The sequence below is a fragment of the Acomys minous genome (genome assembly GCF_964271855.1).
Source record: "Acomys minous genome assembly, chromosome: 15".
Lineage (NCBI taxonomy): Eukaryota > Metazoa > Chordata > Mammalia > Rodentia > Muridae > Acomys > Acomys minous.
Window position 1 is genome coordinate 101,029,958 of NC_140497.1, and position 16,080 is coordinate 101,046,037.

At 55.5% G+C, this 16,080-nt stretch overlaps 2 protein-coding genes across 3 annotated transcripts; both read right to left on the bottom strand.

Annotated features, from left to right (window-relative positions):
- Positions 1–1,435: 1,435 nt before the first annotated feature.
- On the bottom strand, positions 1,436–6,515 carry TMEM221 (transmembrane protein 221). 2 transcript variants are annotated; one of them, XM_084759218.1, is made up of 4 exons: positions 5,972–6,515; positions 5,388–5,473; positions 3,159–3,389; positions 1,436–2,558 (listed from the first exon to the last, which is right to left on the bottom strand). In XM_084759218.1, exons 1-4 carry the CDS (start codon positions 6,289–6,291, stop codon positions 2,503–2,505), a joined length of 693 nt encoding a protein of 230 aa, XP_084615344.1. In that variant the 5' UTR covers positions 6,292–6,515; the 3' UTR covers positions 1,436–2,502. The 2 variants fall into 2 exon arrangements, with proteins under 2 accessions (XP_084615344.1, XP_084615343.1); XM_084759217.1 differs by lacking the exon at positions 1,436–2,558 and having other exon boundaries at positions 2,711–3,389.
- Positions 6,516–11,524: 5,009 nt separating this feature from the next.
- On the bottom strand, positions 11,525–16,049 carry NXNL1 (nucleoredoxin like 1). Its single transcript, XM_084759233.1, has 2 exons — positions 15,189–16,049; positions 11,525–12,093 (listed from the first exon to the last, which is right to left on the bottom strand). The coding sequence occupies exons 1-2, from the start codon at positions 15,512–15,514 to the stop codon at positions 11,766–11,768; spliced, it is 654 nt and encodes a 217-aa protein (XP_084615359.1). The 5' UTR covers positions 15,515–16,049; the 3' UTR covers positions 11,525–11,765.
- Between the last annotated feature and the right edge of the window lie 31 nt (positions 16,050–16,080).

Here is a 16,080-nt window from a genome sequence, read left to right on the forward strand (position 1 = left end):
TCCAGTGCCCCGGGCTTGCCCTTGAGTCAGAAGGAGCCAGTCTGTCCTGAACCACACACCACGGCATTGGCCAAGCATCCGAACATAGCATCTGGGGCAGGGCGCTGGGCTGGTGAGATTCCACCAGGCTGCCTGGGGCACACAGCTCTGTGTGTCTGCAGCCAGGGGTCTTCCGCACCCCTCCGTATGGAGTGCATGGTCTGGGTCCAACCCCAACAGGTCTGCAAAGAAAACCTGCAGAAACCGGTGCCCGGGACAGAGTTTAACCTCTCTGTGCCTGCTGGGGCAGAGTTTAACCTCTCTGTGCCTGCTGGGGCAGAGTTTAACCTCTCTGTGCCTGTTTCCCCATCTTAGCCAAACAAAACAAAACAAAACAAAAAACTTCTCTGGCCCTACCTCATGTGGCCAGAGGCACTACATCGTGTGTGTGTGTGTGTGTGTGTGTGTGTGTGTGTGTGTGTGTGTGTGTGTGTATCTGTTTGAGTCTTGTGTAGCCCAGGCTGGCCTCGAACTCACTATGTATCCAAGTGTGACCTTGAATTCCTGCTCGGTTCTGCCTCATCCTCTAGGGGCCAGACAGTAGCCCGGTCTGTGAACACACAGCAATCCTCCTGCTGAAGTGCTGGGGTCACAATCTGCGCTATCATGCTCAGCCAGCATGGGCTACAGACAGGGTCTCACTATGTAGCCCAGGCTGGGCTAGAGCTCGCAGCCATCCTCCTGCCTCAGCCCCCTAGCTACAGACTCTTTCATGATGGCTCTATGAGGTGACCCTATGGGCACTGCCAGGTGTGGAGGGCATACCTGCACCCAGAAGTTGAGGCAGGAGGATCAGAAGGTGACGCTATCCTCAATTACATAGCCACATCCAGTCCAGCGTAGGCTGCGTAAGACCTTGTCACACAAAAACAAAATAAAACAAACAAATAAACAAGCAAAAAACCAAAAAGGAAAAGACAGAAAGAAAAGAGAGAGAACCAAGAGAATGAAATAAATAACTATTACAATCTTTAAAGCCAGGTTTCGGTCATGAGCCGATGGAGGCAGCCACTTCCTGCCACACCCGGATCAGGTGCCTCTTGCCCGGCAGCCTGGCTCTAACCTGACCTGGACAGTCTCAAGATGGAGGCAGAGATAGAGCCTTCCTGGCTCCCTGCTCAGCTCTCAGCTCGCAGCCGCTGGGAGGATGGGTTTTGGCCATGGCCCTCAGGCAGCTCTCCCAATCTCCTGACGCAGCCGTGGGGAATTCCAGGCCTCAATTCAAGGTCTCGAGAGAAGAGGGGAGCAGAGGAGGGGAGAGCCTGGTCAGGGCCCAGAGTGCTGCAAGTATGTGTTGACAAAGAGGTATATATACCATGTGACACACTGACACACTACAGCTTCCATGACAAGGGTTTTTTTTTTCTTTCTTATTTTATTTTATTTTATGGGAAGGTTGCAAGGCCTGCAAGGGACGGAGATGAGTTGGATTGGGGCACATGATGTGAAATTCACAAAGAATCAGTAAAAAGAGTTTTAAAAAAGTATCTACAAACTTGGTCGAGAAAGGGGGGGGGAGAGGGAGAGAGGAAGAGACAGAGAGGGAGACACAGAGAGAGAGAGACAGGGAGGGAGAGGGGGAGGGAGGGAAAGAGAAACACCCTGCGGTGTAGGAGGGGTAGGTAGCAGCATCAAGAGTCCAAAGCCATCCTTGGCTACACAGTGTTCAAGGATAGCCTGGGCTATATGAGACCCTGTCTTTAAAAAGAAAAAAAGAACAATCAAAGCAAGCCACCACCTGAGTTTATTCCTGTGGTTGTGTGTGGGGACCTCTGTGGGCTAGGGGGCCTCGGTTGTTCCCTAAAGCCTCAGCTCCTGCTTCCACACACAGGCCAGCGACAGCAGGTTAGCACTGTCAACCCAAGCAGAGTCGCCTTGGGGACGGCCTCTGGGTCTCTCTCTCTCTCTCTCTCTCTCTCTCCTTTTTCCTGGGGCTGTCCCGTTCCTCATGCCCCTTCCCTACCAGCATGGCCCCCACCCTTGAGCCACGAGCCTTGCTTCCTTAGGTGGCTTCTGTCAGGGGTTTCATCTCATCGACAACAAACAAAATGAGGAAGACAGACAGTTGGTACAGGGAGTGGGGTTCAGCCCGGGACTGTGATCCAGAGCGAGCCCTTTTCTTCCACATGGGGCATTTGTCAAATACTTTGTCATAGCAACAATACAGCTAAGGCGCACGGCTAGTCTGTGTCGTGGGCCGACGTGTGCGGCTTCCTGGGCCTCTTCTCCTGTCTCCATGTTACGGATGAGGAGACTGGCCCAGCAACGAGGCCTACAGCCAAACGGCAGCCAGCCCTGAAGGCTCCTGGCCTTGGGCTGCTCCGAGCTCCAAACACGAGAAGTTTCAACCGTCCACGGCGCCCCAGGGAGTGCCAGGGAGTTGAAGTCTAAGACTTGAGCCTTCTTCCAGGAATATGGGAGTGGAATCAGGACAGGGCCTGGGGCCAATCCAGGCTCTGGTGCTCAGAAATGGGGCCCTTGGTGAGTCACAGCCCCTATCTCGGTCTCCGTTTCCTCATCTGTAGGATGGACAGAGAACCGCGGAGAGTCAGAACATAGGCCCAACACTCCCCACCAACCTATAGAAGAGCCTCGTTTGTTTACATTCCTCAACCTCCCCAGTATCAAGGTCAGGTCACGTGTCAGTGTCTGCCCAGTGAGATGCAGGCATAAGGTCTTGAGGTCTCAAAGGCCTGGAGAAAACCTACCCATGCCTGGACGTTTTTTGTCCCTCTTAGCAAAGAGGGCTGGAGCCCTGGCAGCTGTTCTGCACCATAAATCAAGGATTCCTTAAACTCGGGAGGAAATCCCACTGCTACAGTAGCTGAGCCGGGCCTATCTCTGTGGTGTCATCTTGTCACCTTGCCCCTGATCCCCAGCTCACACCAGTGTGGCTTCCTTTCTCATTTCCAATGGCCTGTGGGTGAGCATGCTATGCATCTCATGAGCGACCACGGCCCAGTGGCCCGGGCCAGCCAATAGTGTCTGGGGCGGGTGAGAGGCAGGCAGGCTGCCCTCGCTGGCTCTTCCCAAGACGGTGGATGAGGTACCAGTGACCCTGAGCCCAGGAGGCTCCTCAGGCTCCCGGGAGGGGGCGTAGAGGGTCTGGCAGTGGGTACCCTGCTGGGGCGGAACTCTGCGGCCGGTTTTGGAGTCTTCTGAACGCCGGGCTGGCTCATCGTCAAATGATGGTGGAGACAGCTCGTGGAGGCCACGGCGAGTGGCCCGAACAGCCCGGAACAGGGTGTGGGTCATTATCGCCACCAGGACCAGGGCACCTGAGCCCAGGATGGACGCCGCTGCCGCGCCCGCCTCGATCTCAAACAGCAGGAGGGTGTAAATGGCCATTGCTGAGGAAGGAAAGGAGTGGCTCGCTTATTCACTCAACCAACATTTGCTCTCCAGCCCCTCGGGGGAGATCCCTTGAAACACAGAGGCCAGAACACACGGAGGCAACTGTCGAGGCTTTGGTCACCATCCTGGCCCCTTCCAAAGAAGCAAACCCGACAGGCGCGCAGCTCACGCCTTCAAGCCCAGCACTCGGGGAGGCTGAGGTGAAAGAACCTCTGGGAGGCTGAGGCCAGCCTGGATTTCAGGACAGCCAGGGCTACGCGGTAAGAACCCATCTCAAACAGCAAAAGCGACGGGACACATGGCCCAGCAGCTGAGAGGTCCCTGGGTTTGGTTCCCAGCACCTGCGCAGTGGCTCCCGAGTGCCTGTGAGCCCCGGTTCTGAGGATCTAGCGCTGTTCTGAGGCATCAGGCTCGGGGCAGACAGACAGACAGAACACCCACACAGTGTGGGCAGAGGACACGCCCAAAGCCACGCAACGTGGAAAAGACAAAGATGGGATTTTTACTTCTTTTGTGCATTTTTACTGCGTTTGTTCACTGTGTGTGTGCAACCTGCCACAGTGGGCATGTGGAAGCCAGGGACAGCTTGAGGGTCAGATTCTCTGGAAGCGTGGGTCCTGGGGACTGTAGTGACATCGTCAGTTAGCCAGTCCTAAAGGCGAGGCTTCTTATTTAAACACTTATTGAGCCGGGCGTGGTGGCACGCGCATTTAATCCCAGCACTCGGGAGGCAGAGGCAGGCGGATCGCTGTGAGTTCGAGGCCAGCCTGGTCTACAGAGCGAGTCTAGGACAGACAAGGCTACACAGAGAAACCCTATCTCAAAAAAACAAAAATAAATAAATAAAGATTTATTGACTGTGTGTGTGTGTACGAGTGTGCGCGCAAGCTCGAGCGTGTGCAAGTGCAGGTGTGTGTGTATAGAGGTGTGTGCAGGTGTGTGTAGAGGAGTGTGCAAGTGTGTGTGCAGGTGTGTAAGTGCAAGTGTCCACGGAGACCAAAAGAAGGTATCAAATCTGGACCTCAGGCGATTGTGAGCAGCCTGGCCTGGGTGTGGGAACCGAACTCTGGTTCTTTGGAAGAGCAGTTAGAACTCTGACCCACCAAGCCAGCTCTCCGGCTCTTGTGCCCGTGAACCTTGTGGCTCAGCCCCTGTCTGTGGTGCCCTAGTTCCAGCTTCCAGCCACGGTGCAGGACAGGCAAAGCTAAGCCCTTCCGGGACCTGGACTCAGTGGGAAGCACACCTGCCTGGCATGCCTGAGGGCTGGATGCTGGCCCCTGTGCCCAACAAACGGGGTGTGGTGGTGCCTGCCATTCCAGCACTGTGGAGTTGGGAGGACCAGGAGCTCAGGGTCATCCTTGGCTACACAGAGGATTTGAAACCAACGTGGGTTATGTGAGACCCTATCTAAAAAAAAAAAAAAAAAAGATAAGCAAAAGCAAAAATCAGAAAAGCTGGGTGTGGTGGTAGTGCACGCCTTTAATACCAGCACTGGGGAGGCAGAGGCAGGTGGATCGCTGTGAGTTCGAGGCCAGCCTGGTCTACAAAGCGAGTCCAGGACAGCCAAGTCTAACAAGAAGGCCTGGGAGCCAGAGATGGCTCAGAGGTTAGAGCAGTCGCTGGCTCCTCTTGCAGAGGACTGGGTGTTGGTTTCTAGCACTCTGCAGTTCAGAACTGCGTACAGCTGCAGCTCTGGCCTCTGTGGGCCCTGCACACGTGGATACCACCTCCACGTGTCTCCCAAGGATTGGGAGGTTCAAGGCCCAGCCTTGTCTACAAGGCCAGGGTCGCCTTCATGATAAACACACTGAGTATTACTAGAGAATGCCTTGTTCATTCTAAGCATCAGGGATCCTCATCACTCTTGTATTGATGGGGAAACTGAGGCACAGAAAAATATCCACGAGAGAGTGTTGAGACGACTGTCTGAACTCCGGCTGACCGCTCCAGGGACCTGTGTGCACCCTGTCCCAGGTTCTCTGCCCTGCACACACCTGCTAAGTAGACAGAGACCCCACAGCAGAACAGGCCGAGCGCCGAGTGCCTGAGGAGGCGGCAGTCATACATGAACCAGTCCGACCTGAGATGGGTAACAGGAAGAGAGACAGTAACCCAGTGACTCTGGGTACCTAAGTCTAGAGACTGCCCGTCCTCAGCCCTCCACCTGCCTCCTAACCACCTTCCCACCGTCATCATCACGACTGTGTACCCACATCCACCGCTCCACTCCATCTATCCCCCACCCACGCATCAGCTTGAATCTACCCACGCCCAACCATCATCCGACCTCCCTTCACAGTGGAGAGAGTCAAAGCTGGAACAAAGTAGGCATACGGATGCACCCCCACGACCCCTCGGCCGGGCTGCGGCTTGCTGCGGATCCACACGCTTCAGAGAGGAGAGTCGCGAGGTTGGGGTGCATCTCCGATGGTTGGCATGTGCCCCCTGGGATGCACCCCAAGCACCAGCGCAGGAAGGTGGAGGGCGCGCCGAGGCCCTGTTAGTATTACCCCGCGGAACTTGCGCGCTCTCGGAGCCTCAGTTTCCCCCTCTGCAAGTAGAGGCAATGGCGTCCTACCTGGCCGGCCCCGGCCCGCGCGCCAGCTCGGCGCCCAGGTGTCCGCAGAGCGCAGCGAGCAGCAAACAGCAAAGCCCGAGGATCTGAGCCAGCGCGGCCAGCGCAGTCGCCAGCGGCAGCAATGCCCCAGCCGCAGCTTCGGGTAGCCCGGCGTCGGGGTCCAGCTCAGGGTGCAGCCCGTCGGTGCGCACACCCCGCAGCTCGGCGCGACCCGCCTGGAGCTGGAACAACAGCTGCGCAGACAGCGCGACCAGCACCGCTGCGGGGATGCCCAGTAGGGTCATCGCGGCCAGCACCCGGCCTCCGTAGGAGCGGCCCATGTCGCAGGCCTGGAGTGGAGGAGGGAGGGCGACAGTAGGCGTTCGGGGGTCCTAGGGTGAGGATGTAAATGCTACGGGGGACCTCTGAACTGGCCCCGAGTGCTGGTCCCAGCTAGGACGTGGAAGCTGCGCAAAAAAACTTGGAAGAAAATGTTTCCTACTGTGGGCCGGCCGCTGGCTACTCTCCCGGGCGTGCGAGGGGAGGGGGAAGCTGGGGTTTGGGGCTGTGGGTCTAGGAGGGGCCCGGCTAGAAGAGCCGGCGAGGCGGGGCTTAGTCCCACCAAAGAGTTGGAGATGAGGGGCGGGGCTGGATAGGCAAAGATAAGAGGGGCGTGGCTACGGCGGGACCCAGAAGGTTGTCTTTTAAAAAAAAAAATCTTTGAGTAACTTTATAGGAAGACTGTCTTAAAAGCAGGGCTTAAGAGGACGACGGAGATCAGGGGCACTGATGGTGGGGCTCCCCAGGGAAAAGGGCCTGAAAAGGGAGTCTTGCAACAGGTACTGATGAAGGTGGGGTTTAGTTGGGCGGGGAACACAAGTTGGGGGTGGTGTCGGGGAGGGGCCTGGAAACGCGGCTAAGGAGAGGAAGTGGAGGGCCGGGGCAGAGGCGGGGCTATGTGGATTGACCCACCCCTAATGGGTGGGTTGGAGGGGTGCGGCAGAGTTTGGAAGCTTGGGGCAGGGGGAGGTGAGCAGGGCCCAGGAGTCAGAGGCTAGCCGATTGTGAGTTCCGGTGCCCACCCTGGTCTACATAGCTAGTTCTAGGACCCTCAGAGCTACATAGAGAGACCGTTTCAAAAAAAAAAAATTGTGGAAGGGGAGCCGAGAAGACGGCAGGGGATGGAGCTCTGAGTCCGGCTTGGACTTGGGCGGTGTCACGAAAGCTCAAGGACAGAGATCTAGACCCACAGAGTGGCCTGGGCCTGGAAGCTGGACCTCCGAGTCCCTCGCGCAGGTGCTTACAGGCATGTCCCTGTCGGCCTGAGCACCGGGATTCTGGTACCTCTTTACCACCAAACAAACAAACAAACAAACAAATATTTATTTTATGTGTATGAATGTGTTGTCTACTTGTATGTCTGTGCATGATGTGCGTGCTAGGGACCTGTGGAGACCAGGAAGGAGTTACAGAAGGTTGTGGGTGCTAGGAACTGAACCTCCATCCTCTGCAAGAGCAGCGGGGTGCTGCTGGAGAGATGGCTCCTTGGTTAAGAGTTCTGTTCCCAGCATCCCTGTCACGGTTCACAACTGCGTGCAACACCAGAGCCAGAGGGCCCTATACCCCCGTCAAGCCTCGCCTTCATCAGCCGAGTGGACACTGCCCCAGACACAGAATGAAATAAAATATCAGGCCCAGCGGCGGTGGCGCACGCCTGTAATCCCAGCACTCGGGGAGACAGAAGCAGGCGGATCACTGAGTTGGAGGCCAGCCTGGTCTACAGAACGAGCCCAGGACAGTCAGGACTGTGGAGCGAGACCCTGCCTCAAACAGAACAACTCGTTTTTGCAGGTTTGTGCTGCTGCTACCTGTGATCTCTGTCCATTCCCTGCCCTGGACACCTGCTTCCTGGGCCTCTTCCGCGGGCCCTTGACAGACACATTTGGAATAGTTACTTTTAACAAACTGAGATGAAACTTGCGTGTAAGTGTCCTCCCCCGCCCACCCCCCCACCCCCGCCCTCTCAGTGGTTTTATGCAGCCCCACCTCTGTCTAGTTTGGGAACATTATCTCTTTAAGAGAGCCCCAGCTGAGCGTGGTGGCGCACCCCTTTAATCCCACCCAGCACTGGGGAGGCAGAGGCAGGAGGATCTCTGTGAGTTTGAGGCCAGCCTGGTCTATAAAGCGAGTCCAGGACAGCCAAGGCTAAAATAGAGAGACCCTGTCTTGAAAAACCAAACCAAAGGGGGGGAAAAAAACCAAACCAAACCAAACAAACAAAAAAGAGCCCCTTCCTGGCAATAGCTCCCCACTTTCCTCATCGCCCTGGCAGCCCTGTTTGTGGTTGTCCCCATTAGGGACATTTCCTGCCAGATGAAGCCGGCTGTGTCTGGCTGCGGTCACTCACACCTTGTGTGGCAGCCTGTGAGTGCTTTCTGTTGGTGGCTGAGCACCACTCCACCCTGGGCACACCGCAGGTCGGTCCACTGGTCTGCTGGTGGGCATCTGGGGCGCAGCTGCCTTTTGGCAAGTGTCAGTTACGATGCTAGAGGCTGGCATATGCACGTGTGGAAATCCCGCCTCCAGCGGCGAAGGTCTATGAGTCAAATTGCTGGTCCCTGTGCCAACTCCACTTTATGGTTCATGGAACTACAAAACGGTTCCCAGAAATGGAGACATGGCTCAAAGGTCCTGAGTTCAGTTCCCAGAAACCATATGGTGGCTCACAACCATCTATAATGAGATCTGGCGCCCTCTTCTGGCCTGTAGGGGTATGTGCAGACAGAATACCATATACATAATACATTTTTAAAAATATTTTATTTAATTTTAATTTATGTGCATTGGTGTGAGAGTGTCAGATCTTGGAGTTACAGACAGTTGTGAGCTGCCATGTGGGTGCTGGGAAGTGAACCCGGGTCCTTTGGAAGAGCAGGCAGTGCTCTTAACCACTGAGCCATCTCTCCAGCCCCCTAAATAATACATCTTAAAAGGGGGGCAGCGTCCCATAGCAACTGCACAATATTTACATTCCAATACAAGGTGAATGAGGAGTACTAATTTTTTCTTTCTTCCTTCCTTCCTTTCTTTCTCTCTTTCTTTCGAGACAGGGTTTTTCTGTGTAGCCTTGGCTGTCCTGGACTCACTTTGTAGACCAGGCTGGCTTCGAACTCACAGCACTCCACCTGCCTCTGCCTCTGGAGTGCTGGGATTAAAGGCATGCACTACCATGCATGCCTGTTTTAATTAATTAATCTATTTTAATTAATATTTTAAATTTCCAGGCAGATGGTGGTGGCATATGACTTTTATCTCAGCACTCAGAAGACAGAGGCAAGAGGTCTCTGTGAGTTCAAGGCCAGCCTGGTCTACAGAGGGAATCCAGGACAGCCACTACACAGAGAAACCCTGTCTTGAAAAACAAAATAACAGTAATAATACATTTTAAATTCCCCACTTATTACTCCTTGTGAAGGACAGACTGCAGTGAGAATTTTGGGATTTTGGTTTCTTTAAAAAACACAGAATAAGCTGGGTGTGCTGGCACATGCCTTTAATTCCACCACTCAGGAGGCAAAGGCAGGCAGTTCTCTGAGTTCGAGGCCAGCCTGGGCTACAAAGAGAGTTCCAGGATAGCCAGGGCTATTACCCAGCGAAACCCTGTCTCAAAAAAACCAAAAACCAACCAAACAAAACCTAACCAAACAATCTCCCCAACATGGAATATTATAGGAATGTCTTTGTTTTAATCCCAGGTGTGGGCTATGGGGCTCTTCAGAGCAGCACAGAGCACGCGTGTTTTACCTCGTGCTCTAGCAGAGGCATGGCTTTGCCAGCTGCAGATAGTTTCTGTGAGTGTGTGATATTTGCAATTCTGGAAACTTTTCCGAGAATATATAAGTGCTAGGGCCCCGAGAGGTGGGGTTGCTGGTTGTCCTTGGTCATGGTTTGTTAAGTAGCTGTGCACAAAGAAGAAACGACAACAAGAAGAAACCAGATAGTCTGATGGAAAGATCGAACTTGGCCCAAGAAGCTCCACATCCGGAAGCAGCAGGAAGTAGGCTAATGGCAACCTCACCCCGTTTCCGAGCGCTGACTGTACTCGGGGAGCGCTTCCCTTTCCCCTCCATCCTTTTTCTCTGAGTTCAGGTAGTCAGGCTTGGTGGCCAGCAGGCATTCTTAGGATGTACTCAGTCTTGAGCCTCAGTTTCCCCCACTGCTCAGAGTTGGGAATGGAGGCGGGTGAGATGCTTTAGGGTCCAACTCCTCGGGTCAGCAGCCTTTTTCCTTCATCTACTCAGCCTTGGTCCAGGACGTCAGGCTGTGGGCGCGCTCTCTCGCACGCACCATCCCCACCGCACCGCTAGGGGGCGCCGCAGGCAAAGCCAAAACTCGCACTCCCCCCCGGCGCTGTCCCGAAGCCTCCGAGCCCGGGAATGGCTCTAGTCACCAGTCTCCTGCAGCCCTGGCTGCCCTAGAGGTCTCCGCGTAGCCACGAATGGCCTTACACTCCGCATCCTTCTGCGCACACACCTCTTTGTTTTCTTTTTTCTTTTCTTTTGTTGCTTTGCACACACTTTTAAAAAAAGCCATTTGCGAAGGCGGTGGTGGCGCACGCCTTTAATCCCAGCACTCGGGAGGCAGAGGCCGACAGATCTCTAAGTTCGAGGCCAGCCTAAGTTATAGAGTGAGTTTCAGGTCAGGCAGGGCTACACTGAGAAACCCTGTCTCGAAAAAACAAAGAGCAAGCCGGGTGGTGGTTGCGCATGCCTTTAATCCCAGCACTTGGGAAGCAGGGGCAGGTGGATCGCTGTGAGTTCGAGGCTAGCCTGATCTACAAAGCGAGTCCAAGACAGCCAAGGCTATACAGAGAATCCCTGTCTCTAAAAACCAAAAACCAAAAACCAAAAAGAAAAAAAAAGAAAAAGAAAAAAAAAAGAACAAACCCCACTACTTTGTTAGATTGTTAGATTTAGTCATTTGTTTCTGGGCATGCGCATACCATCATCAGCGTGAGGCGGTCAACAACTTGTGGGAGTCGGTTTTCCCTTCTACCTTGTGGGTTCCGGGGATTGGTCTCCGGTTGTCAAGGCGACAGCGAGCGCCATTCCGCATTGGGACAGCTCACGGGCCCTGTCCCGCGCCCAGAGCGCTGAATGACAGACCCGCACCACAAAGCGCACCTGGCAGGAGAGTTTGTTTGTTTCTTCGGTTGGTTTTGGGCAGGAGTTTTGAGGCTAAGGGTTCTGTGGGTAGAAAGCTTGCTTAGCGGGCATTAAGACCTGGGTACTTTGCCCAACATCTTTTCGTGGGGAATCCACGTTCTTTCGAGGACTAGGAGAGAAAACTCTTGTTAGCTGGCATGGCCGAGGAGGTGTGAGTCAAGGCCTGTCTGGGCTGCTGTCCCAGACAGCACTGAACTTGGAAGACGTGAACGCCCCTGCACCCGGGTTCCCCTGGGGTGGGGTCACCAGAGCTGTGCCCCTGCACCCAGGTTCCCCTGGGGAGGGGTCACCAGAGCTGCGCCCCTGCACCCGGGTTCCCCTGGGGAGGGGTCACCAGAGCTGCGCCCCTGCACCCGGGTTCCCCTGGGGAGGGGTCACCAGAGCTGCGCCCCTGCACCCGGGTTCCCCTGGGGAGGGGTCACCAGAGCTGCGCCCCTGCACCCGGGTTCCCCTGCGGGGGTCACCAGAGGGGCGTCTCTGCACCCGGGGTCCCCTGGGGTGGGGTCACCAGAGCTGCGCCCCTGCACCCGGGCTCCCCTGCGGGGGTCACTAGAGCTGCGCCCCTGCACCCGGGTTCCCCTGGGAAGGGGTCACCAGAGCTGCGCCCCCGCACCCGGGTTCCCTTGCGGGTCACCAGAGTCGCAGCCACTCCGGCCCCGCCCCCGGCTGGCATCCCGATCCACGCGGTACTTGCGACGGCGCAGAGGCTCGGTGAAGCTGCGCCGCGCGGGCTCGTCCAGGTCCTCCGGCTGCAGGAAGTTGCGGTCCAGCAGCTCAGCCGCCTCCTGCCAGTTGGCGAAGCAGGCGGGCCCCAGGCGCTGGATCTCGTCCGTCGCGTCGTTCGTCAGCACATCCCCGCCCGGCTTGAGTACCACGACCGCAGGCAGGCGTCGCACTGAGAACCGGCGCCCGAGGTCCCTGCAGGGAGCGCGCGCGTCAGCCCCGCCGTGGCGACCCCTCCTCCGCTCCGTCCCTCCCGCGCGCTGTCTCCCGCCCCCTCCCCGCATGGCGGGACGCTCGAGGACCCGCCTTTCACACCCTCCCTCTCCGCTGGCCTTCTCTCCCCTTTTGGTGTCCATCTTGGGTAAATTGTGTGTGAAGAAGCGCCTCGGAGCAAGGATTTCAGACAGCGAGGCGGGCGGAGGAATGGCCGGGAAACGTGTGCAATGAATGAATGCAGACTGCGAAAGGCTATCAAGGACCCTGAAGCTGAGCAAAGACAGCCTCTCTGTGGAGGTGAAGTTTGAACGGAAATCTTATGGATGGGGGTGACGGGGGCGGGGGCGGGGGGCGCGGAAGAACTGGCACAGTGTTCCTTCGAGATAGGGTACGTGCAAAGGCCCGCGGGGAGACCCTGGCTGGGTACAGCCGGCATCTCACTCGGGCTCTGAATGGGCAGCCGTAAAATGTTTGTTTTTTGTTTTGTTTTTCTTTCTTTCTTTCTTTTTGGTTTTTCGAGACAGGGTTTCTCTGTGTAGCCTTGGCTGTCCTGGACTCGCTTTGTAGACCAGGCTGGCCTCGAACTCACAGCGATCCACCTGCTTCTGTCTCCCAAGGGCTGGGATTATAGACATGTGCCACCACGCCCGGCTTTATTTTGTTTTTCTTATATTTTATGTTTTCTTTACTGGTTCTCTTCACTCCCTGCCAGCCCTGCCCCCCAGTCTCCAGCCCAGCCCTTCAAAGTCCCCCAACAATGTGCCTCTCCCGGCTCCACTGTCACTAGCTCTGCTGGCCGCTCACTTTCAGCCTTCTCCTAATTTCACTCTGCCCCATCTCATTTTTCCTGCTCTCTCTAGCCCTGCTCTCTCTTCTTTCTTCCTGCACCAACTCTCTTCTCTAACCCTAGTCTCGGACTCTACTCCAACTCTGTTCAATCTCTTCGGGCCTCTGCTGGCTTTTTTTGTTTGTTTGTTTTGTTTTTGTTTTTTGAAACAGGGTTTCTCTGTGTCACCCTGGCTGTCCTGGACTCACTTTGTAGACCAGGCTGGCCTCGAACTCACAGTGATCCACCTGCCTCTGCCTCGCGAGTGTTAGGATTAGAGGCGTGCACGCCACGCCCGGCCCTCTGCTGGCTTTTTAAAATATCCTCTCCTATTCCCAGAAAGGCCACAGGGTCAAGCACTGGCCTAAAGCATTCCCACACCACAGGCAAAGACAGGGATTTCAGTGTTCTAAGGCCACCAAGAATCTGTCAGCATCTCTAGGGGACCCTGGACCTCCACTCACATCGAGGCCGGAGTTCACGCCCTTTGTGCCCTCCACGCTCACGGATGGATTTTTATTAGGAAGCTATGCCCTGGAACTCACTATGCAGTCTGAAATCTCAGAGAGATCAGCCTGCTGGGATTAAATGCAAATGTCACCACCCCCTAGCTCACCCCAAGTTGTTGGGTTTTTTTTTGTTGTTTGGTTTTTTTGAGACAGAGTTTCTCTGAGTATAGCCTTGACCATCCTAGACTCATTTTGTAAACCAGGCTGGTCTCGAACTCACAGAGATCCACCTGCCTCTGCGTCCTGAGTGCTGGGATCAAAGGGGTGCACCACCACCACTGCCTGGCTTCAGCCAAAGTTCTTAACCTTTGATTCTTGCTTAGTTTGTTGGTGTTGTTTATTCTTGTAGCCCAGGCTGGCCTCCACTACTTATATAGAAAATAGTGACTTTGAACTGCTGATCTTCCCAGGTTAACACCTCCCCCCCCCCCATGCTGGAATGAGAGGCTTGCACATCATCCCAGGATCCAGGATCGGGGTGTGTGAACTTTGTCCCTCTTAGCTGGTATTTCTTCCCTGGGGACAGAAATGCTGTTCATGTGTGGGGTGGAAGCCACGAGGCTGCACAGCGAGTGGGTGTCCCGACTCTGATCCCGACGGGTGGAATGGGGCCCTCGTGACCAGGAGCCTTGAACTTGTGCAAGAAAGACATGGAAATGGGCGAAAGGTCAGGACGCTGGCTGCTCCTGACAGACTCCCCAGCTCACCCACCCCCGCCCTGAGGGGGGCACATCTGGAACCCTGTGGGCTTTGGGAGGTAGGGCGTTCAGATGTTGCCGCACTGAGGCTTTCTCAGAACTGGCATGGAACTCAGAGCCTCGAGCCACAGCCTCCTTGGATGTTTATTGCTGGTAGCAAAAGAAGCTGGGTGGGGTGGTGCCTGCTTGTCATTCAGCACTTAGGGAGCTGAGGCAGGGGGATTGCTGTGAGTTCCAACTCAGTAGACCAAGAAAGGTTAGGAGAAGTCTCAGAGGGTCAAGCACTTGCTGTCCAAGGATAAGGACTGGAATGCTGGTCCCAATAACCCAAGTGCTGGCTGAGTGTGGTCACTGAGGGACCCCTGGAGCTTGCCAGCTGCTAGACCAGCCCTGCCTGCCAGCTCCGGGTTCCTGTGAGAGATCCAGAGAATACACAATGGCATGTGCTGCACATGGGCAGTGCATATAGACACACACACACACACACACACACACACAAATATATATATATATAAATGCCAGGTGTGGTGACTGTCGTCTCAGCACTTGGGAAGCACAGACAGGAGGATGGGGGTTCAGGGCTAGCCTTGGCTACACAGCAAGTGGGAAGCCAGCATGGGCTACATGAGACCCTGCCACACAGTAGCTCCGCTTAACCAGAAAATTGGAAGTTCTAAAATAGGCGCAGGCTGTAAAGTCCTCTACCAGGCACCTGCTTTCGCAGTGACCCCTGCCCATGCAGTGACCCCTGCCCCCTCTGTCTTTCTTTTTCCTTTTCTTTCTTTCTTCTTCTTCTTCTTCTTTTTTTTTTTTTTCCCAGACAGGGTTTCTGGGTGTAGCCTTGGTTGGTCTGGACTCTCTTTATAGACCAGGCTGGCCTTGAACTCACAGAGATCGGCCTGCCTCCGCCTCCTGAGTGCTGGGATTAAAGGCGTGCACCAACACGCCCGGCCTGGGACATCTCTTTCTGCACTAGCTTCTAGTACTGGGACAGTAAACACCTCCTCCAGGAAGCCCTCCCTGGCCTTCCCTGGGCCTCACCTTCTCAGGTCATCATGGAACGGCAGGAAGAGCCACTTCTCAGGCATGTCCCTGAGGAACAGGTCCTGTTGCTCCTCCGTCGGGTCCTGGGACACATAGACCAGGGCCAACTGTGCCGCCCGCAGCACATAGAACTCATCAGTGAGGCGCACGAAGAAGTCTTTGAGGACTGCGGCGAAGGCCTGGCACTCGGGACAAGCCCCGGCACCGAAGAACAGCAGCACCAGCCGATTCTCCAGCCGGCGGCTCAGCTCCGCCTCAGTCTCCACTTCATCCTGGTCGCTGTTGTTCCTGATCAGGATGCGGCCAGAGAAGAGGGATACCATGGTAACAGCACGTGAGGGGCTGGGGACAGGGGAGGAGGATCCCGTGTGGCCTGGCGCCTGCTGACTGTGCCCCGCCCCCACCCACCAACCTCAAGAATAGAAACCTCAGAAGCCAGATTAGCCACTAATCGTACCATAGGTTGACCTTTACAGAAGCAGAGTTGGTTTAAGGGGCCAGGGAAGCCTCACAGCCCTTCAACGGGGCCAAGCTGCTGCAAGGTGTTAACGAAACAGAGAACCTGTGAGCCCAGTACTGATGCAGGAGGGACACCCTGGGACACATGACAAAAAAGAGAAGGGCTGGGGGCGTTACTAGAAATAGAGCCCCTGCCTAGAATCTCCCAGTGAAGGGCTGGGGGCGTGGCTCAGGGGTGGATCCCCTGCCTAGAATCCCCCAGTGAGGAGCTGGGGGCATGGCTCAGGGGTGGAGCCTCTGCCTAGAATCCCCCTGTGAGGGGCTGGGGGCGTGGCACAGGGCCTGCCTTCTATCATGTGCAACATAGAAAAGCAAACAAAACAGTAAACTGCAGCAATGAAGGGATAAGCTGGCTGGGCATGGTGGTGCA